The 23,873-nt window shown below is 43.6% G+C and overlaps 1 protein-coding gene across 5 annotated transcripts in view; it reads left to right on the forward strand.

Annotated features, from left to right (window-relative positions):
- The window catches only part of PDE8B (phosphodiesterase 8B), a 264,149-nt gene that overhangs the window by 23,081 nt on the left and 217,195 nt on the right, over positions 1-23,873 (forward strand). For 2 of the 5 annotated variants that reach the window (XM_061430021.1, XM_061430022.1), the window contains exon 1: positions 16,545-16,913. The exons of the other annotated variants lie outside the window; for them this stretch is intronic. In XM_061430021.1, the coding sequence (XP_061286005.1) occupies positions 16,575-16,913 (339 nt within the window). In that variant the 5' untranslated portion in view covers positions 16,545-16,574. Of the gene's footprint in view, positions 1-16,544; positions 16,914-23,873 lie in introns of those variants that run through there. 5 annotated transcript variants of the gene reach the window in all.

The following is a 23,873-nucleotide window of genomic DNA, read 5'->3' on the forward strand; positions in this document are numbered from 1 at the left end:
TTTTTCTGGAGTTGAGCTGTAGGAGTTGCTTGTATATTTTTGAGATTAGTTGTTTGTCGGTTGCTTCATTTGCTATTATTTTCTCCCATTCTGAAGGCTGTCTTTTCACCTTGCTAATAGTTTCCTTTGATGTGCAGAAGCTTTTAAGGTTAATTAGGTCCCATTTGTTTATTTTTGCTTTTATTTCCAATATTCTGGGAGGTGGGTCATAGAGGATCCTGCTGTGATGTATGTCGGAGAGTGTTTTGCCTATGTTCTCCTCTAGGAGTTTTATAGTTTCTGGTCTTACGTTTAGATCTTTAATCCATTTTGAGTTTATTTTTGTGTATGGTGTTAGAAAGTGGTCCAGTTTCATTCTTTTACAAGTGGTTGACCAGATTTCCCAGCACCACTTGTTAAAGAGATTGTCTTTAATCCATTGTATATTCTTGCCTCCTTTGTCGAAGATAAGGTGTCCATATGTGCGTGGATTTATCTCTGGGCTTTCTATTTTATTCCATTGATCAATATTTCTGTCTTTGTGCCAGTACCATACTGTCTTGATAACTGTGGCTTTGTAGTAGAGCCTGAAGTCAGGTAAGTTGATTCCTCCAGTTCCATTCTTCTTTCTCAAGATCGCTTTGGCTATTCGAGGTTTTTTGTATTTCCATACAAATTGTGAAATTATTTGTTCTAGCTCTGTGAAGAATACTGTTGGTAGCTTGATAGGGATTGCGTTGAATCTATAAATTGCTTTGGGTAGTATACTCATTTTCACTATATTGATTCTTCCAATCCATGAACATGGTATATTTCTCCATCTATTAGTGTCCTCTTTGATTTCTTTCACCAGTGTTTTATAGTTTTCTATATATAGGTCTTTAGTTTCTTTAGGTAGATATATTCCTAAGTATTTTATTCTTTCCGTTGCAATGGTGAATGGAATTGTTTCCTTAATTTCTCTTTCTGTTTTCTCATTATTAGTGTATAGGAATGCAAGGGATTTCTGTGTATTGATTTTATATCCTGCAACTTTACTGTAGTCATTGATTATTTCTAGTAATTTTCTGGTGGACTCTTTAGGGTTTTCTATGTAGAGGATCATGTCATCTGCAAATAGTGAGAGTTTTACTTCTTCTTTTCCAATTTGGATTCCTTTTATTTCTTTTTCTGCTCTGATTGCTGTGGCCAAAACTTCCAAAACTATGTTGAATAGTAATGGTGAAAGTGGGCACCCTTGTCTTGTTCCTGACTTTAGAGGAAATGCTTTCAATTTTTCACCATTGAGGATAATGTTTGCAGTGGGTTTGTCATATATAGCTTTTATTATGTTGAGGTATGTTCCTTCTATTCCTGCTTTCTGGAGAGTTTTTATCATAAATGGATGTTGAATTTTGTCAAAGGCTTTCTCTGCATCTATTGAGATAATCATATGGTTTTTATTTTTCAATTTGTTAATGTGGTGTATTACATTGATTGATTTGCGGATATTGAAGAATCCTTGCATCCCTGGGATAAAGCCCACTTGATCATGGTGTATGATCTTTTTAATGTGTTGTTGGATTCTGATTGCTAGAATTTTGTTAAGGATTTTTGCATCTATGTTCATCAGTGATATTGGCCTGTAGTTTTCTTTTTTTGTGGGATCTTTGTCAGGTTTTGGTATTAGGGTGATGGTGGCCTCATAGAATGAGTTTGGAAGTTTACCTTCCTCTGCAATTTTCTGGAAGAGTTTGAGCAGGATAGGTGTTAGCTCTTCTCTAAATTTTTGGTAGAATTCAGCTGTGAAGCCGTCTGGACCGGGGCTTTTGTTTGCTGGAAGATTTTTGATTACAGTTTCAATTTCCATGCTTGTGATGGGTCTGTTAACCTACATTTCCTGAGAAGAGAAATTACTTGAAGATGTGGCATCTCAAACTAATTATTATATATGTTTTGTACTTGTTCATATTATACAGGAGAATATATGAAAAGTACAATTAATGTGGAAATTTATGCCATCTGAATTGTAATAATTTAACTCAGATGACCATTATATCTACTACTGTGGGCAAGAATCCCTTAGAAGAAATGGAGTAGCCATCATAGTCAACAAAGAGTCCAAAGTGCAGTACTTGGATGCAGTCTCAAAAACAACAGAATGATCTCTGTTTGTTTCCAAGGCAAACCATTCAATATCACAGTAATCCAAGTCTATGCCACGACCAGCAATGCTGAAGAAGCTGAAGTTGAATGGTTCTATGAAGACCTACAAGACCTTCTAGAACTAACATCCAAAAAAGATGTCCTCTTCATTATAGGGGACTGGAATGCAAAAGTAGGAAGTCAAGAGATACTGGAGTAACAAGTAAATTTGGCCTCGGAGTACAGAATGAAACAGGAAAAAGGCTAATAGAGTTTTGCCAAGAGAACACACTGGTCATAGCAAACACCCTCTTCCAACAGTATAGGAGAAGACTCTACACATGGACATCACCAGATAGTCAATACCAAAATCAGATTGATTATATTCTTTGCAGCCAAAGATGGAGAAGCTCTATACAGTCAGCAAGAACAAGACCAGGAGCTGACTGTGGCTCAGATCATGAACTCCATATTGCCAATTTCAGACTGAAATTGAAGAAAGTAGGGAAAACCACTAGACCATTCAGGTATGACCTAAATCAAATCCCTTACAATTATATAGTAGAAGTGACAAATAGATGCAGGGGTGTAGATCTGATAGAGTACCTGAAGAACTATGGATGGAGGTTTGTGACATTGTACAGGAGGCAGTGATCAAGAGCATCCCCAAGAAAAAAAAATGCAATGAGGCAAAATGGTTGTCTGAGGAGGCCTTACAAATAGCTGAGAAGAGAAGAGAAGCTAAAGGCAAAGGATAAAAGGAAAGATATACCCATTTGAATGCAGAGTTCCAAAGAATAGCAAGGAGAGATAAGAAAGCCTTTTTCAGCGATCAGTACAAAGAAATAGAGGAAAACAATAGAATGGGAAAGACTAGAGATCTCTTCAAGAAAATTGGAGATACTAAGGTATATTTCATGCAAAGATGAGCACAATAAAAGACAGAAATGGTATGGACCTAACAGAAGCAGAAGATACCAAGAAGAGGTGGCAAGAATACACAAAAGAACTATACAAAAAGATCTTCATGACCCAGATAATCACGATGGTGTGATCACTCACCTAAAGTCAGACATCCTGGAATGCAAAGTCCAGTGGGCCTTAGGAAGTATTATATAAAAAAAGCTAATGGAGGTGATGGAATTCCAGTTGCACTTTTTCAAATCCTAAGTGATGATTATGTGAAAGTGCTGCACTCAATATGCCAGCAAGTTCGGAAAACTCAATAGTGGCCACAGGACTGGAAAAGGTCAGTTTTCATTCCAATCTCAAAGAAAGGCAATGCCAAAGAATGCTCAAACTACCGCACAATTGCACTCATCTCACACACTAGCAAAGTAATACTCAAAGTTCTCCAAGCCAGGCTTCAACAGTACACAAACTGTGAAATTCCAGATGTTCAAACTGGTTTTAAAGGCAGAGGAACCAGAGATCAAATTGCCAGCATCTGTTGGATCATTGAAAAAGCAAGAGAGTTCCAGAAAAACATCTACTTTTGCTTTACTGACTATGCCAAAGCCTTTGAATGTGTGTATCACAACAAACTGGAAAATTCTTAAAGAGATGAGAATACCAGACCACCCGACCTGCCTCCTGAGAAATCTGTATGCAGGTCAAGAAGCAACAGTTAGAACTAGACATGGAAAAGCAGACTGGTTCCAAATCAGGAAAGGAGTACATGAAGGCTGTCATCCTGCTTATTTAACTTATATGCAGAGTACATCATGCAAAATGCCAGGCTGGAAGAAGCACAAGCTGGAATCAAGATTGCTGGAAGAAATATCAATAACCTCAGATATACAGATGACACCACTCTTATGGCAGAAAGCAAAGAACTAAAGAGCCTCCTGATGAAAGTGAAAGAGGAAAGTGAAAAAGTTGGCTTAAAACTCAACATTCAGAAAACTTAAGATCATGGCATCTGGTCCCATCACTTCATGGCAAATAGATGGGGAAACAATGGATACAGTGAGAGACTTTATTTTGGGAGGGCTCCAAAATCACTGTAGATGATGACTGCAGCCATGAAATTAAAAGACACTTGCTCCTTGGAAGAAAAGCTATGACCAACTTAGCATATCAAAAGGCAGAGACATTACCAAAAAAGGTCTGCCTAGTCAAAGCTATGGTTTTTCCAGTAATCATGTATGGATGTGAGTGTTGGACTATAAAGAAAGCTGAGAGCGGAAGAATTGATGCTTTTGAACTGTAGTGTTGGAGAAGACTCTTGAGAGTCCCTTGGACCTCAAGGAGATCAAACCAGTCAATCCTAAAGGAAATCAGTCCTGAATATTCATTGGAAGGACTGATGCTGAAGCTTAACTCCAATACTTTGGCCACCTGATGGAAAGAACCGATTCATTGGAAAAGACCCTGATGCTGGGAAAGATTGAAGGCAGGAGGAGAAGGAGGGGATGACAGAGGATGAGGTGGTTAGATGGCATCACTGATGCAATGGACATGAGTTTGAATAAACTCCAGGAGTTGGTGATGGACAGGGAAGTCTGGCATGCTGCAGACCATGGGGTCACAAAGAGTCAGACATGACTGAGCAACTGAACTGAACTGAGCTGATGAATTTCTCACAAAACTTTCTGCACTTTCATGCTTTAAGTGTCTTATAAGTGTATAGATTTTGTGGCTGTGCTCTATCTCTGAGAAAAGTGTTAAGAGAAGGAAAATCTTAAATCCTGGCTTGAATCCTTAATTTAACAACTATGTTTCTCCTAATGTGTCATTTCCATTTCTACATTCTAGGGTTTTTTTTTTCTTTTAAAATTGTTGTTTATGTTGGTGATTTCAAAAAATTCTCCACTAGGAAGGATCTGAATCTTATCTTTTAGATCTTAGAAATGCAGTACATATAGCCTAAGCCATGTGTGTGTATATATATAAATACACACACACATATATATACACACCCATATATGTATTTGGTTAAATATATATATAATATATATATGTGTGTGTGTGTGTGTATATATATATATATATATATATGTGCGTGTGTGTGGCTTCTCTGGTAGCTTAGTCAGTAAGAATCTGCCTACAGTGCATGAAACCCAGATTTGATCCCTGAGTTAGGAAGATCCGGAGAAGAATGGAATGGCAACTCACTCCAGTATTCTTGCCTGGAGAATTCCACGGACAGAGGAGCCTGGCGGGCTATAGTCCAGATGGTCACAAACAGTTGGACATGACTGAATGACTAATACACACATACACATATATTTAAATGCTCTGTGGATTTTTATAGCCTTTAAAAGCTTGTGTTCCTGTTTTTTTTTTTTTCCGGCTGTGCCACACAGCATGTGGGATCCTAGTTCCCCAATCACAGATCAAATCTATGTGCCCAGCATTGAAATGTGAAGTCTTAACCACTGGACTGCCAGGGAAGTCTCAATAACCTATAAAAGTTTGATGACTCCATACTCAAAACAAGAAAACTTAGCCATGCTAGATGGGAGTTGAGATTAGTGGTAAACAGACAGAAGATGTTGAAAGCTTTTATATCCGAAAGGAGAAGAGAAGCACAGATACATCATACACAGAGAAATTATGTACAGAGACAAAACATGTAAAGTATAACACAGAGTAAACTATCTCCTAAATAGTATCCATTGCTATTATTGCTTTTCAACCAGTTTTTCTGAAAGAAATTTTGCTTTATTGACTTCATACTATCTTCCTCTCCTATTCCTTAGGACACTGCTTTTCAGAATTTTATTGATTGTTCTAAAAGTTAGTGAATGTTTGTCTTCCTAGGCTTGAACAGTATATATTAAGAAAAGGAAAATCAAGTCTTCTATTGGAAATCTACATAGCTTCGCTGGTGTGCATTTAAATGTAACGTTTACTTCTATAAGTCTCCCCTCTGCCACACGTGCCACACCACACTCTATGTCCCAGACAGGGTAAAGATTCTTGAGAACCATTCTTAGAAGTCCCTGGCTTGGAGAGGCATCGTGAAACTCATAACCTCACAATTCTTATAAATTGCCAGATGAGAGCACTTTGTGCCTTGTGTTGTATAATGAAGCATTCAGGTTTATGCACAAGTTATATTATGCTTCAGCAAATGAAACATCACAGGTAAAGGGTTTTGGGGTTTCTTTCTCTTTTTTTTTGGTCATTGATATTGTTTTGTAATATTGTTATGTATAGCAGTGGTTTTCAAAGTATGCCCTGGCATCAGTAGCATCAACATCATTTGGGAACTAGTTCCAAATAAAAATTCTTGGGCCCTGCACTCTGTTTTAGGCAATTTTGATGTTTGACAGCTGCTGGTGCAGAGAACTCTGGAAAGGCTCCTATATCTGACTTAATTTATTATAAGCCATATCATATGAGGTATGAAGAAGTAATCAGTCATGCCCCCAACTACTGTTGCCTAGGAGATGTTTAATGGTGCAACACGGGAAGTGCCATGCTGCTGAGCAAATGTCAAACTCTGAGAAGGAAGAGACTTTTTGCCAAAAGCCTTCTAGAATACCTCATTTCACAGCCCCAGCAGCCCAAGGGAGAGGATTAAGACATCAGAACCACAGAAGGTGCTAATGCAGGGCCCTCGGGCTGAGCTGCAGCCTTGAGGCACTTTTGCTGGTTAAGAGGGAAAATCCCAGGGCTCAAAATCTGTTCTTGAAGCGGAACTATCAGAAGATCGACTTTAGCAATCTGGACGTGAAGCAAGAAACTCGTATCGCTGTGTATACTAGATTGTAGGGAAACCCAAAGAAGTCTTGGCAAAGAGACTGTTTCCTTAGCTGCACTGGGAAAGGAGGGTCATGCTTGTGCTAGCATGGAGGACCTAGAAGCTGACATATGGTGCCTTCTCACTTTGCATGCCTGCAGAGAGAGAGCGCAAACTCTCTGGTGTCTCTCCCTCTTCTTATAAGGGTACCAGTCCTATTGGATTAGGGCTCATCCTTATAACCACATTTAACCTTAATTACCTCCCTAACAGCTCTATCTCCAAACATGGTCACACTGGGGATAGGGCTTCAACATATGGATTTTTGGGGGGTGGGGGTGGGTGGGGCATAATTCAGTCCACAACAGTCCTTATCATCTCATCCCTGGATTGTTATAGCTCCTTACTCATCCTCATTCCCAATTTCCTTCACCAGTCCTTCTTGAATATGCAACCAGATTCATCTCAGTAAATTAGTACTCTTAATGAAAAAAAAAAAAAAAACCTCAGTGATTCCCAATGACTAGAATTCCGCCAAACTCTGCAGTCTGGCATTTGGTTCCCTAGTAGGTACAAGCCTACCTTTTGAATTTCACCCCTTTTGAATAACCTACTTCATTGTTATCCATGCGCTCTGTGTGTATGCCCACCTCTAGGCCTTTGCTCACATTATTCCTCTGGAATGTCCTCTTTTCCACTTATTATTCAACATAGTTTTGGAAGTCCTAGTTACAGCAATCAGAAAAGAAAAAGAAAAGGAATCCAGATTTGAAAAGAAGAAGTAAAACTCTCACTGTTTGCAGATGACTTGATATTATACATAGAAAACCCTAATGATACTATCAGAAAATACTAGAGCTAATCAGTGAATTTAGCAAAGTCACAGGATACAACATCAATACATAGAAATCACTTGCGTTCCTATACACTAACAATGAAAAATCAGAGAAATTAAGGAATCAATTTCATTCACCATTGCAACAAAAAGAATAAAATGTCTAGAAATAAACCTACCTAAGGAGATGGAGAGATATTCCATGTTCCTGAATTGGAAGAATCAATATTGTGAAAATGACTATACTACCAAATGCAATCTAGAGATTCAGTGTGATCCCTATCAAATTACCAATGGCATTTTTTACAGAACCAGAACAAAAAATTTCACAATTAATATGAAAACACAAAAGACCCCGAATAGCAAAGCAATCTTGAGAAAGAAGAATGGAGCTGGAGGAATCAACCTTCTTAACTTCAGACTATACTACAAAGCTGCAGTCATCAAGACAGTATGGTACTGGCACAGAAACAGACATATAGACCAATGGATCAATAGAAAGCCCAGAAATAAACCCATGCACCTATGGGTATCTTATTTTTGACAAACGAGGCAAGAATATACAATGGGACAAAGACACTCTCTTCAATAAGTGGTGCTGGGAAAACTGGACAGCTACATGTAAGTGAAATTACAACATTTCAGCTTATTCAAATACTGCCCTTTCTTCCAAGTGCCACACTCCTCAGTGACATCTTCTGCATCACTTCCACCCACAGTGATCTTTCTCTCTGGGCTTGGATTACTTTTCCAAAGTAAGTGTTAACACACATCTCTGAGTACGTGTCTGTACTTCTGATGTAACTGTCTGAGAGTGGGTACTGAGTGTTCCTTCTTTGTGTCCCTCTCGGGGCTGGCACAGTGGTGGGGGCTCAGTGTTCTTTTTTTAAAAAGTATTTATTTATTTTGATTGTGCTGGGTCTTCGTTGTTACGTGGACTTTTCTCCAGTTGCAGTGGGCAGGGGCTACTCTCTAGCGACAGTGGACAGGCTTCTCATTGCGATGGCTTCTCTTGTTGCCGAGCTCAGGCTCCAGGACATGCAGGCTTCAGTAGTCGCCACACGTGTGTGCAGCAGTTGTGGCACATGGGCTTAAGTGCCTGGAGGCATGTGGGATCTTTCCAGAGCAGAGATCAGTGTGTCCCCTGCATTGGTAGGTGGATTCTTAACCACTGGACCACCAGGGAAGTCCCTCGGTGTTCTTACTATGTGGGTGAGTGGATGGGTAGATGCAAAGAACAATATTCCTTTGGTAAGGTTTTTCGAGACTCACATGTAAGTGTTGACTCCTCTGAGAAAACGTCCATAGTCTCCCCCGTCTCTGTCACACCAGTGTGTCCTGAATCCCTGCCCCAGCTTCATGGCTGCCAGAGAACTGTGCTGTTTGTTTTTCTCTCCAGCTCTATAGCACAGACTGCTTCTGTCTGTCCCCCCATGCCAAGTTAGCGTCTGATACATGGTAGCCCCTCAGTAAAGGTACGCTGAATGAAGGAATGACTTTAGCATCACAGGGTGTAATGGAATCTTTTGGAGTGTGGAAAAGTGTGTGTACCAGTGAGGAGGGCCTGCTTAGAAACCTGACCCCAACTTTTCTTTAAAAATAACCCAAGAAGCCTTGAGAAAATGCCACACTAATTTAGGAACAAACTAATTTGCTTTATATATTGTATATCTTAAATCAAATAGGAGTGAATTAATAATTTATAACCTGACTTAGAATACCCAAAACACTCAAAGTGCTATAGAAAAGTTTTCTTGAAGCCATGCAGTCTGCTATTTTTTTTTTTTTTTTAGAAAGCCAATATTTTATCATTTGGCAAACACTTATTTTCCAGGACAATGAATTTGTTTTCTAAATCTAGACTTTCACATGGGGAGTTGCCTTAAAGGTGGTAGGACCCACGTTGACTTCCACTACAAATAGGAGAATTTTCAGGGTTTTCCATTTTCTGTCTTCTTTCTTCCCCTTCCAATTGTAGCAGCCCCATGTTAGGAGACACTAAATTGTCTCATCTACTCACTGTCTTCTAGATCCAGCCACGTGAATTCTGCCCCTGTGTCTTTCTTTGCTCATGCTCTTCCCCTTGCTTGAAAAGTCCTTCTGGTTGAGGTCCAACTGACACGTCTCCTTCTCTAGCAAGCCTTCCCTAGTTGTCATAATCACTGAAGAGAATCGCCAGTACCACTCATTTTTGCTCTTATGCTTTGAATGTCAACTCATGTATTATGCTCTGTCACTTCCTGTGTGTAAGTCCCATCTCCCTGATTGTTCTAGAAGCCCCTTTGAGTAGGACTGTACCTTGTGTTTCATTTGTATATCCTTTTATGCCTGATTTTACTCCTGTGAGACGTATTTACCAGATTTCTGGAAATGAATGTTTCATCTTTCATAGTCTTAACTATTTGAATCCAGGAGAACTCTGAAAATGAGTAGAAAGAAGATTCTGGAGGCCCCTTTCCAGGCCTGATCCAGCTCCTCCCTGTGGTGTTCTTGTTAATAGGAAGATCGGATCACCTTTGATAACAGGGATTCAGAGCCCAGTGCTCAGTGGTTTCCATGCTGGATGATGTTAACCTAAAAAAGTCAAATGGTGGCTGAATCTCTTCCCGCATTTCTTTTTGCATATTCTACAACCAGCTTGGGAAAACTATCCTGTGGGCCAACTCTCCCAAATTTCATTTGGTGTGTGGTGAAAAGGCCAAGAAGTGATATACTCACAGTTGAACATACAACTTAAAACTTATTTTTACTCCCTTAAAAGAGCTGTAAAGCCACTTGGTAGGAATATTTCACCATGAGAATAGTTCTCATGTCTTTCTGATTCTCACTTTCTGGTCAGCTCTGTGCCTTTGTGTCTCTGTGCATCTGCTTTGTAAGTAGTTCCTTTGTAAATTAGAAAGAAATTTGTTAAAAAAAAAAAAGAAATTAATTTGTCTCCATCTATGTCTGATTCTTTTCCTTCTTTAATATTTTCCATCTTCTGCCTACTGTCTGAAAGAAAAAAAAATCACTGGAAGTCCATAAAGGAAAATATACTTAGCTAAAATATTTTTGGGGAGAGAATTGAGAAACATTACATTCATTCGTTTACATTAGTTTTTTATTCAGTGAAATAGTTTTTTAAAAAAAGAAATCTGCCATGCTCCAGCTTCTTATCTGTATCACTTTACATTCACTTATGAACCTCAAAAAATAGATATGCATTTTCCATAGTTGTGATCATCTACATATACTATATATAAATATTTAACCCATACATGTATAAATAGTGGTATTCTGACTGTTAGGATAGTTTGCTGAGCTATTCCTTAAGTGTTTGATATTCAGATCATCTCAATTTTTATTATCATAAACAGTGTAGCTACAAACATTGTGAATAAATTATTTTATTCTTCTGACTCTTCTGATGTATATATAATGCCAAAAGGAGGATTATGAGGTCAAACCATTCACTGACTTTAAAAATAAAAGGCATAGACCATAACCCTCTACTCAAGAAAAAACCCAACCCCCTTCTATTTTGAGGTTATATCAGTTAAGAGAAGAGAAAAACAGAAAAGGGAGAACTGAGAAAAAATCATTCATTCAACAGATATTTCAACAGGCCCTGTGCCGGGCACTAGGCATTCCATCCATCAATGAATAAGAAGCCAAAAAATCTCTGCTCTCTCTAGTAGAGCCTCCAGTCTAGTGGGAGAAGATAGACAATAAATATAATAATAAATGTGCTAACTACATAATTAGTTGAAAAGTGATAAATGCTATGAAAAGAAGAAAAATAAACCAGGCGGGGTAGAATCAGGAGTGATGGGGGGACATGGAGGGGTGCAGGTTGTGATTTTAAATGAGTTATTGAGAAGACAGCATTTGAGCAGAGATTTAAGGAAAGTGAGGAAGTTAGCCCTGTTCTTTTTGATGAAGAGCATAGCAGGAAGGGCTCCTGGCTGATACTGTTAGTTCTCTTGGGAAAACAGCAAGGCGGTCATTGTGGCTGGAGCAGAGACTGAGCAGGCACAGAAAGGCAGGGCAGGGGCCACAGCAGGAGGATACTGCAGGCTCTTAGAAGGACGTCAGTTTTTTTTTTTTTTTTCTAATTATTTTGGCTGCGTTGAGTCTTCATTGCCACACGCTGGCTTTCTCCAGTTGTGGTAGGTGGGGGCTGCTCATTGCAATCGCTTGTCTTGTTGCAGAGAACCAGCTCTAGAGCGAGGGCTTAGTAGTTATGGCGCACCGGCTGGGATCTTTCTGGGCCAGGTGGATTCTTAACCACTGGACCACCAGGGCAGTTCCAGGACTTCAGTTCTTACTGTAGTCCCCAAAGAAGGCTGTGGAAAGGCTACCCTGGACCCACCTTCTTTGAAAGGGCAAGTGTGGGACTTGCCCTTGACCCCTGACTCCAGGTCTCTGGGGTGGGATCCGGAAGCTGTTGTGTTTCTGACAGATTCCTCAGGGTGATTCTGATGTGCAGGGAGGTTGAAGACCACTTTCAGCTCAAAAATTCCACTATTCTAAATTAAAAACAATTTAATAAAAGAAAGCAGAAATTTCACTGCATTCCCAAAGGTTGGTGATTTAGAGATGTTGGAGATGATGCAGGAAAGGGAGGCCCCGAGGTTAAGTGACTTGCCTGAGGTTACACAGCTGTAAGAGGCAGCCCAGCTTCCACATTTGCCCTTCTCTCTCTGAGATCAAGGAACCTTCCACTGTGCCCGGCTACCTAATAAACTGTATCATTTCACTTATCAGGTGGTTAGATTTCCAATAAGCTCCACCATTAAGAATATAGTTTGAATTCTGAGCTCTGCAAGGTTGATTGGTTGATGAAATATTTGATTATCTAAAAATTAATCCAAAACTCCTATTGTTTTAACCTTTATGAAGAGTCACTCCAAATGTATCAGTCATATTCTTTTCTCCTTTAGAGGAATTCTAGAAGAGTTATACCAATCTCGACTGGGAAGGGACCTTAATTGTTCAGAGTCTTGCAGTGCTTCTGGGTCATAATTCTGAAACCAGCTCTATTTGGTACGAGTATAAAACATACAAGCTGACCTTGTATGTAGCGTTCAGCTGACCTTGGACATTTCTGAGTTTTTGAAGAAATTTCTGATTTGGTTTGCTTTTTGATTTCTTTCTTGGACATTGGCTGTAGCTAAATTTTTTAACTTAATTCAATTTTTAAAATAATGTTGGTTTTTCTGGCCTTATTCTGTAACTTGAGCCTAAATTTTATCTGCAGTGTCTGAACTTGTAGACTTTGCTGTGATCCTGGAATGTGTTGAAATTGTGACATGGGAATTGGTCCAGGAATCACTTACAGGAGCAAGAACTCGGGCCTCAGAGCTTAGCTGGGGCACGATTTCAGTTAAACCATTCCTCCACTCGCACATTTCTGCATGTTTCAGTGACCAGATTTGTGCCAGCGATGGGGGAAGGTTACACATTCCCACTGAGAACACTTGGTGGAGATTATCGGGATACTTTGTTTTTTTCCTTTCACTAAGCCAGAATTGGCAGCGGAAGCTCGGTCTGAGGAAGATTGTGTCTAAAACTATTGGCTGTTCTGGGAATGGAAGGAGGAATTTATACCTCGTGCACTCCCCCGTTCCCTCTTCTGTCCCTGCAGGAGACTTGCATTTAGGGAAAGGCATGGGTCCCCTTATGAAATGGTCAGTTAAGGTACTGAAGCAGCCCAGTCTGTTCAGTAGCCACCTTGAGCTTATTTACTCTCTCAAAACTTCATCTTTTTCTTTTTTTCTTCTATTTTTTCCTTCTTCTTCTTCTTTTTTTCTTTCCGCCTAAATTTTCTTCTGGGTGACTTGTCCCTTCATGACTCAGCTCCTAATGTTCTCCACCAGAAGATTGGTTGTAACTTCTGTTTTATCATAGCCTTCTTCCTCTCAAAGCCTCAGTGAGTGGCTGGCCCATTTCTCTTCTCTGGGAGGTTTCATCATAGTAACCACATTCCTACAGAAAACTGAAAAAGTAGACACAGGGCGTGAGAATTAGCATGGCTCAAAGTGTCCAAAAAGGTTGACCTTGATTAGTAGCTCCATGAAGGATGATGACTGAAATGGATGTATGTAAGAGAATCAAAAAGAAGCTTTAGGAGTGGTTATCTCCTGACTTAACATTGCGTCAGGACTGGTATGGAGACTAGCGCTTTTGTAACTTAACTCTGATGATGTTTTCCCAGATTCTGAATGGTCCCTTGGAAGTAGAACAGTTGGCAGCCATCAGGCTTAGACCTGATCAAATGAATGACTGTCCCTGCATCTCAGTGGTGACCATTTAATGTGGCACTCTTATAGTCATGGATAGGGACAGGAAGCATGGAAGGGCAGTGTGGTGGAAGCGGTGGTGCCAGGAAAGGACTTACTCCTCAAGCCGGGGGAGTGCTGGCAGCAGGGAGCCCTCTGCTCAGCTGTCAGTCTTACAAGGGAATTGCCTCAGCTGAAGAGAGTCACCTGGCCCAGGACCACCCACGTGGCCTACAAGTAACTGCTGACCTATGTGAGGGTATAAAGGTGTATCCTCCTAGACCCAGTTCAGGACAATGCTGAAGCATCATCCAGCTTCAGAATTTTCCCTGCAGGGGTGCCTGTGGCTTTGAGTGAGGCTGTATCCTAACTCAGTTTCTCCCTCTGCTCAACTTCCATCTCCCTTCCCTGCTTCCTTTTCTCCCTCCTTTCCTTCCAGATGTTGATTCCAAGAGTATGCGCTCATCAGCCTTGCGCCTGCAAAATATCATTTCAGAATCTGCTTTGGGAGGAGCCCAACCTGCACAGGAGTTTTATGAGCAATTTGCCTGTCCATTCAAAAATGTAGCACAGACTTTTTTTCATGTCATCAAAAATTTTTTAGAGACTGAAAGTTGGGAAGAGAAAGCTGAGAAGAGAAACAAAAGACTTAGATTAGGTTAGTTAGACTAGGTTGCTGCTGCTGCTAAGTTGCTTCAGTTGTGTCGACTCTGTGTGACCCCATAGACGGCAGCCCACCAGGCTCCCCCGTCCCTGGGGTTCTCCAGGCAAGAACACTGGAGTGGGTTACCATTTCCTTCTCCAATGCATGAAAGTGAAAAGTGAAAGTGAAGTCGCTCAGTCGTGTCCGACCCTCAGGGACCCCATGGACTGCAGCCTCCAGGCTCCTCCATTCATGGGATTTTCCAGGCAAGAGTACTGGAGTGGGGTGCCATTGCCTTCTCCTAGGTTAGTTCTTTCTCCTCTGTATATCTGAATTTGAGATGTGGGGTGACACCTTGCTTCTCTGTGAAGGTTAGAAGCTGTCATTTGAAGTCTTGACCCAGTCATCCCCAAATTTGATGTGATGGGGAGAGGAAGAGAGGGAAGAATCAAAGAAATTATTTCAAGCTGGATTCTTCTTTGTGCTTTGCATTAGGACTCTATGTTCTTGCTTTTGCATTTGACCTTATACACTTTCTTGGACCATCCATTTCTCTTCTGTGATGCTGTGGCAGCAGACTGGAATTACTCAAAGAATAAGCGAATAAATGGGCAGTGGTGCTTGGTAGCTCCAACCCAGACTGCACATCCGGGAGGATAAGCAGCCTTCGTCTGAAAGTATTCTTGCACCCCTCCAAGGAAATTGTGCACGCCTCTCCAAGGGGACTGAGGGGAGGCAGTTTTGACTGCCCAGCCTGGTGTGAGGCAGAGCAGTGGACAATCGGGGTGGGGGTGGGGTGGGGACTGGATGGAGGAGAAGCCACTGTGAAGATGTAGTGACACCCAAGGAAGAGGTGAAAACTTTGGAGGAGAAAGCCCAGTACCACGCGAACAGCATTTTCAGTTCTTTCTTTGGGTCTTAGAGGAATTTGTGCATTCAAGGGCTTGGTCCTCACCTGGTCTCTGGTTCCTTGGCGTGACCTCGGATGATGGGTGGACATCATCTGTCTACTCTACCCTTTTGAAGACTGGGTCGCCATCCAACTCAGCCTGCAGTGTACATGGGGAAGCGAGGGACTACAGAGGTATGATGCCTCTCCTTAATGATCTGAGTCGACTGGGAGGCGAGCAAGTTAGATGAGTGGGCACAGGCTGGAGGGTCCCTACGGGGCGTCATGATGTTTGGCTCAGAGATGTTACAATGTGTTCCTGAAAGGCCAGGGGTATTACTGGGGTTGCTCCCCAGGCTACACTACCCTTTGGGGCCGGCCCGGGGTTTGTGCCGCGAGGGGAAGAGAGGCTAGGGCACTGGGGGTGCAGCCCCCGGGACGGGTACAGGAGGAACGAGGCCTCTGGACCGCGGAGGGAGGGGAGGGCGCCGGGGCGTGGTGACCGCCGCCGCACCCTGGGGCCCGGGGGGAGGCGGGGCGTGCGGGGTGCCGAGCCGGGCAGCAAGCGCGCTGTGTCCCGCCCGCGAGAGTGCGGGCAGCGGCGGGCGGGGCCGAGGGGCGCAACAGCGCCCCATCGGCGGCGACTGCGAAGCGGGGGAGCCGCGGAGAAAGGCGGGCGGGAGGGACGGAGGGAGGGAGGTACGCGGAGTGAAAGTCGGGAAAGAGGTGCGGGCGGTGCTGGGGCCCCGGGGCCGCGGGAGCCCGGCGTTGTCGAGCTGGGCGGCGGCGCGGGTCGAGCGGAGCCGAGGGCGGAGGGGCGGGCGGAGGCGTGGGGAGCGCGTTTGGGGCGCCGCGGCGGAGAGGGTGGCGGCCGCCGGTGCGCGCGGGGCGCTGTGTGTGCGCGCTCGCCCGCTCGAGGAGGAAAATGGCCCAGAAGGGAAAGTTGGGGTGACGCGCGCAGCCCCGGCAGGCTCGGCGGGGTGCCCCGCGGTGAGCCCGACGGAGCGGCGGCCAGACCGGCCGGGGGGCGCACGGTCGGGGCACCGCCGCCGCCGCCGCCGAGGCGCCCGCCCCCTCACTGCAGGTGGCCGCCGCGGCGCCGGGGCCGGGCGGCCGGGGGCGCGGGCGGGCGCGCGGGGGAGCCCGGCCGAGGGATGGGCTGCGCCCCCAGCATCCACGTCTCGCAGAGCGGCGTGATCTACTGCCGGGACTCGGACGAGTCCAACTCGCCCCGCCAGACCACCGGCGTGTCGCAGGGCCCCGCGGCCCCCCTGCACGGCCTCTTCGTCCAGACCGACGCCGCCGACGCCATCCCCCAGAGCCGAGCGTCCGGGTCCCCAGGCGCCGCCCGCGCCCGCAGGGCCCGCGGGGAGCTGGGCAGCGGCAGCAGCGCGGGCTCCGCGGGCCCCGCGGCGACCACCTGCAGGGGCCGGAGGCGCCACTGCTGCAGCAGCGCGGAGGCCGAGACCCAGACCAGCTACACCAGCGTCAAGGTAAACGCCGGGCGCCCGCGCGCTGCCGGGGGGGCCGCCCGCAGCGTCCCGCGGGCAGGGGGCTCCGGCTGAGTTTAGTGGCCTGGTTGGTTTGGGGAGATGGTCACTAAGGAGGAGTTTACTTTTCATTCGGGAGGTGGGTGATGAGGGCCCCGGAAATGGGCGCGTTAAAGACCCCTGGAGGAGTCCTGAGAGCCGGTTTGGGGGCGGGGGGCGGGGTGGAGAAGGGAAGCAGGTGGGCTGGCCTGGTTCTCACCGAGAAGGAGAAGGCTGGACTGGGTCAGCTCTGGAGGAGGGGTGGGCATCGTTTGGAGCGTTCGGAGACGAGTTCCACTGAATGAAATCCGAGCTCTGGGCTGGATTTGCGTGGCTGGGAGGTGAATGGCGCAGACTCGGTGCCACGGTACTACAGTGCCCTCGTGTTCAGATTTTTACCTGGAGACACCGGCCAGGTTGCATGGAGTCTCAGCCACAGGGGCCGGGTGTGGGGATTTGTGAATGGATGAGAGGGTTTCTGTTCTCTGGAGGGATGGAGGAAGGGAATGGAGGAGGAGGACCCGAGTGGAACCTGTTGTTTACGACTTCTTTGGGTTGGCTGCGTGTCTGGAACATAATTGAAAGAACCTGGCAGGGAGTTTGGAGGGTCGGCTGCGCTGCCGTGAGGGCAACTGATTTTCCAATGCAGTGCAGCTGCCTGAAGATGAAGATTCATTCTGCACATTCATCTTATCTTTCAGGAGAGCGAAATTTTGAGCCACTGGAAAACATTAAGTGATTAAAGCAGTCACTACATATTTCTTAGTGCCAGAAGAAAAATGATTTTTTTTTTTTTTTTAACCAGTGCCCTCCTGTGTGTTCTCAAAATACTATTAAATCCAAGAGGTTTTCCTTTGTGTAAATCTGGCCACTGGGCCTTTTATCCTTATAGCAAACAGAAGGATGGTGGCATATCCTACAGTACAGAGGGAGGGAAATGTGTCTCTCTGACTGTTAATGTAAGAGAATCAACAGCTTTTACATGGTCAGTAGATTACCAGGAATTGTGTCACTGATTAAAGGCACCATTATATCTTTACTACTTGAAAAGTTATTCAATGATTGGCCTAGTGTGAGGAGGCTCCTAGTCTTCATTGGATAAAGTCAGCTCTCAGTGGATGGGTGAAGAGAAGATGACGTGTGCTGACTTCCATGACATGGAAGAGCAAACGCTTCTTTTCATGAGCTTGCTTTAACAGCAACTGATTTTGTAACATAAAGCTTAACTGATGTTTGTTTATAAGTTAGAGAGTTTCTCTGGTAATAATCATGTAATAGAGTATTATAATATAATCATCATTATAATACAAACACTATTTATTGAACACCTACTATATACCAGGTAGACGTTTTCTAGCTTTTGAATGTTAACTGTTTACTGATAGAATATCCAAGAACTAGAGACCTGGATCCATGACAGTGCTACCTACTAATTGAACATTTGTTATAAAGGAGCATGCTGAACACTAAGGTTTTTTGTTTTTTTTTTCCCACACTGGTTCACATAAAGTTATCATTAGAAGTAATTTCAGGGGATGAAAATGTTTTATTTAGTGAAGTAATTAAATTGGAATGTTGCCAATAATGACTGTCCTTTTGCCTTCTTGTTGAAAAGGAAATCTTTTGACATGAAGCAGTAGTTCAGAATGATGACAACTGATGAACTCTAGATACTCTTTTTGGTTTGCTTAAGAGGATTTTTCGCCTTTCAGAGTAGCAAGAATCCCAATTTAGTACCTGGCAACTTCAGTTACTCCATGTTTGTTCAGTAGAAGAAAGAATAATGAATGAACTCATTCTCTATGTTTTAGTACTTCTCTCAAGAGGCTACTTAGAGACCAAATGAAATAAAAACTGGAGGGGAAATGAGTCCCAATTATTAGCAGTTAGTATGAACTTGTATATATATCATTGCTACTTGGCTGAAGTGTTAAAAGACTTGACCTGGATAGGAATTTAACTTACTTTGCTTTGTCAACCAGATTTCCAAACAAGAGCTTATTTCATTCCAACCCATTGCTGCAGATGTTGGACAAAACTGCTGGTTCAGTTTAGTCAACACTAATTTGCACGTGTAGAACTCAGAAACTACAGATTTGATATTACATGTGAGAACAGAATGATTATTTATATGTATCACATAGAATTACTGTTACAGAATTGGTTTAAAATATATAATACTATCCTTTTAGGATGTGTGACTTGGTGTTATGGTATCTTTTTCAATTTTTACCTGTTACATGTTCTTTTGTAGATGAGGTAATTTTATAAAGACATAACTTTCTTTTTAGAAGAATTCTTCCACCTTAGGAGTTTGAGATAATTACTAGTCATGCCCCCTGCCCCCCACTGCACTCACCCCTCCCTTTTCCAAAATGCTCAGGTGGAAAGGTAAAGTGCCATTTGGTCTTGTTTACAGTGGTGGTAGGGTTGTAACAGGTTTTTTTTTTTTTTTAATTTGCTCTTTGTACATCAATTATAAACCATATCTTCATTATCTCCTTGGTCTCTGGTATTCTCCAGAGTGCAGAAATGCATGCTTGATCTCTCTCTTTTCTAGCAAGAATTCATCTCATTAGGCTTTTAGAATGATGAAGCATTATGATGTCAAACATGATGTCGACAGGAACCTTCCTGAATACCTAATTTACAAAAAATGATGAGCATTAATAATTCATGTGCACTACAGTGATATCATGTGGGTTTCCAATTCTGGTAAGAAGTTAGATTTGTCTTCCAATTGCTGTAAAAAATGCAGCTTCCTAGCAATTTGTCTCCCTCTTGTTTGCCTTTTTAAAAATCATGCTCCAACAGGAGAATCCTGCAGAATGCTCACTGCTGAGACTGTGCCAGTTTTGCAATTCTTGTTCAGAAATCCTCAGAGGAGATGGTGGAACCTCTCCCTGGGAAGATCTGGGGATTCTTACAAGTTTTCTTTTCCTCATCCCAGCTGTTGTGCCTGGGGAGGATCCAGGATTAGGCAGCCAGTTGTAGATGAGAGTCTTGACTGACAGTTCAGTCAACTTGCAGTCATCTCTTGTGAGGCAAACTATTTTGTGGATCAGACACAGGAGGTTCTTAGTATCCAAGTGATTTTGTTCTAGTAGGCAGCCTTGCCAATTCCCGCGTCGTCCCCCATTCATTGTGCTCAGTCATTCATTCAGGCAGTATTTGTACCAGGTTCTGCTGTACTGTGGATTCAGGGAATATCCATGAAGCCTGGTAAGCAAAACCTAATGAGGATGGTCAGTCTATTGCAAAAGGGTGTGCCTAAGCCAGTGATTCATTACTTTTGTATTATCTGTGTTCCATGGCTTTCCAAATCAGTGAGGATAATCCCAAGTTGACTATCTATAAAGGGAAAATAGATAATTTTCTGACCTTATGGTAAATAATGAGTGAGATTTTATTTCAGTTCAGTTCAGTCGCTCAGTCGTGTCTGACTCTTTGCGACCCCATGAATTGTAGCACGCCAGGCCTCCCTGTCCATCACCAACTCCCAGAGTTCACTCAAACTCACTTCCATTGAGTTGATGATACCATCCAGCCATCTCATCCTCTGTTGTCCCCTTCTCCTCCTACCCCCAATCCCTCCCAGCATCAGAGTCTTTTCCAATGAGTCAACTCTCTGCATGAGGTGGCCAAAGTACTGGAGTTTCGGCTTTAGCATCATTCCCTCCAAAGAACACCCAGGACTGATCTCCTTTAGAATGGACTGGTTGGATCTCCCTGCAGTCCCAGGGACTCTCAAGAGTCTTCTCCAACACCACAGTTCAAAAGCATCAATTCTTCGGCCCTCAGCTTTCTTCACAGTCCAACTCTCACCCCGCCTTTAAATGGAAGTATAGAGCTATTTTGGGGGGGGAAAAAAAAGACTTTTGTTAAGTCAGTAGTCTCAAGCTTTAGAGTACACCAGAATCACCTGGAAGGCTTGTTGAACTACTGACTGTTGGGTTCCACTCCCAGAGTTTCTGATTTAGGAGATCCTGGGTGGGGCCCAAGAGTTTGGATTTCTAACAAGCTTCTAGGAGATACTAGTTTTACTGATCTAGGGACCACAATTTGGGAACTACTGTTTTTAAATGAATTAAATTGTCTGTGGGTCAGAAATTGAATTAGGTGTGGCCACCTCAAGTACAGTGTATGGTTCCAGACTGTGTGTATTCGGAGTACTAGTCACTGCCCTGCCTTCATCTCGGTGGTGGTTGAGTCGATAAGTTGTGTCTGACTCTTGCGACTCCATGGACTGTAGCCCACCAGACTCCTCTATCCATGGAATTTTCCAGGCAAGAATACTGGAGTGGGTTGCCATTTCCTTCTCCAGGGGATTTTCTAGATCTAGCGATCGAACCCCCATCTCCTGCATCGCAGGCAGATTCTTTACCAGTGAGCCAACAGGGAAGCTGCCCCACCTTCGTCTTAGTTTACTTTCGTGATATGGGCCGTTTGTCATCTCTACCCGTGAAGCCAGGCTCTGAGCCTCCAGATGTGGCTGGGAAGTCTGTAGGTGGTGAGAGGGCTGGACCATGTGTAGCCCATTCTGGTTTCCTGAGGTGCAGACTCCCCCAGGATCCACTGGGGTGTGCAGGTCCTGGTGTCTTGCTTTGTCGTCTCGGTGACTCACATGCCTCTGCTCTGCTGGGGCTGCATCCTGCACAATGGGAAATTGTAAGGCAAAGGAGTAACTTAAAATGGGCTGACGTCAGCTCTTGGAGACCTTTTCACTGTGCTGTGTGTGTTTAGGTTTAGGAAATCCCTAGTTTATTTTCTGCCGTAGCTCATTTCATCACAATTTAGTGCCCCCTCCCTTTGTTCCAACACATGAACTATAGTCATTGAGAAAATTTCCCTGGTTTTCACTGCTTCCTTCAGTAGTTACACTCATTTTTAAGATCTATCAGATATAAACTAGTCCTTGCTCTTTTTACAATGGCATCATTTCTCCTGTTAAAACTGGATGGCTGCATAGATCAAAGAGCACGCCTTCTTTTCAATAGAGGTGCAATATTAATACTTCTAATACAAAGCAAAAACAGCCTTTATTTCAAGCAGTATTTATTCAGAATATTTGCTAGCTATGTTTCCTTGGTCGTGTGTGTGTGTGTGTGTGTGTGTGTGTGTGTGTGTGCGTGCGCATGCGCGCACACTCAATCATGTCCAGCTCTTTGCAACTCCGTGGATTATAGCCGGCCAGACTTCTCTGTCCATGGAATTCTCCAGGCAAGAATACGGGAGTGGGTTGTCCTTTCCTCCTCCAGGGGATCTTCCCGAGCCAGGGATTGAACCAGCATCTTTTGGGTTGGCAGGAGGATTCTTTTACCACTGAGTCCCCTGGGAAGCCCTATTTCCTTGGTTAATTCATCATGAAAAAGTTTAATGCCTTTTCTATACTTCAGTTTTCATATCTTCAAAATAAAAATAATATATGATCTGTCTACTTGTAAAGACTTTGTGACTTAAAAAGAGTAAACTTAAAAGCACTTTGTAGAATGCTTTTAAGGGTGGAGTCCTACCATTAATGCTGCCGCTGAGGCCAGTGATGGTGAAGACAATGAGGACCATCCATGGGTTCTTCTGTAACATCTTTTCCATGAAGTTTTATGTAATATTGAAATAACTTACCTGATAAACTAAAATTAGCTAAGTAGATCTAATAAGGAAAAAGGAGATATATCCCTGAAAAAAAAAAAAAGACCTGTCAGGTAATGCTCCCTTTGGACTTTGGTAAATCTGTCCTTAAATCAGAAAGTAAGAGAGCAAACTGCTCCTTTTCAGAGGTGATGCTTTTCTGCTGAATCCCACCCTGGTGGACACGAGGCAGGACGTGGGCTGCCGCAGAGCAGGATGTGCTGGTGAAAGCCGGGCAGCTCCTGCGGGACCAGGTTATGATGGGTGAAGGCTAGGAATCAGAATGGGAGGGAGGTGGGAAGAGTCCTGTAGCACCAGGGAAGAGAGAGTTTAGGGTCTGGGAAACCAGCAGGGTTGGGGGAGGAGCAGCTTCTTCAGAGCCGAGGGGGCAAGTAAAGTCTAAAATCCAGGGGCTCAGAAAGCGAACAGGCTGTTGAACTGGGTTGAGTCTTCTGGTTGGGGGAAAAAGGGAGATGCTGGTGAGCAGTCAAAGGCTGCAAGAAAACCCTGCACCTAAGTGAGGCAAGACCAACCAACCAGCCCTTCCTCAGACCTGAGCAGATGGTGTCTGGACAGGAAACAGGTTGTGTGTCCACAAAAGTGTAAGGAAATAATGTAATGAAGGGACTATTCAGGTGTGTTGGCAAAATGAAAGGAAATTAGCAAATGATGAAGAAGCATCCTAAGACTAGGTAAAGAGTGCACTGTTACCACCGAGAAGAAGTGCAGAAGGGGGTGGTTATGGGGACCTGAGAAACCAACCCTATAGGGTAGGGCAGCCCCCAAAAGCTGTGGCCTTGCAGAAGAATGCAGTGACTGGAGGCCTGTGGCTGGGCTGGGGGACCTCCAGGAATAAATACCTGTAAATACCCCTGTCGTCCTCCCTTTCATTGATCTCCAGCTTGGTACCATCTTTGTCCAAACACATTTGGAAACCAGAGGGCAAGGAAGTCCATTGATTGAGGTTTTCCAGAACAAGGGAGAATATATCCTGACCGTATCCCAGAAGGCCTTCTATAACCAGTTCTAAAAGATGTCCAACGCCATTGGAGATACCCTGGGAAGTTCAAATTGAGATGGGTAATTTTGATAATTGTTTAAAATAATGGCATTTTTAAATGGTCACTTAGTGTATTATGTATTTCTCTTGTTGGATGATGAATGATATTAAAGTATATCCACTGATCTTGTGTGAGACTTCTAAGATACTGCTGAAAACATCTCTTCATCTTCAGTCCACTCTCCACCCTGACTCTGCTTAGACATTCTCTTAGCTCAGGGGTGGGGTGGGGGCTG

Source organism: Bos javanicus, chromosome 10 (assembly GCF_032452875.1).
Source record: "Bos javanicus breed banteng chromosome 10, ARS-OSU_banteng_1.0, whole genome shotgun sequence".
Lineage (NCBI taxonomy): Eukaryota > Metazoa > Chordata > Mammalia > Artiodactyla > Bovidae > Bos > Bos javanicus.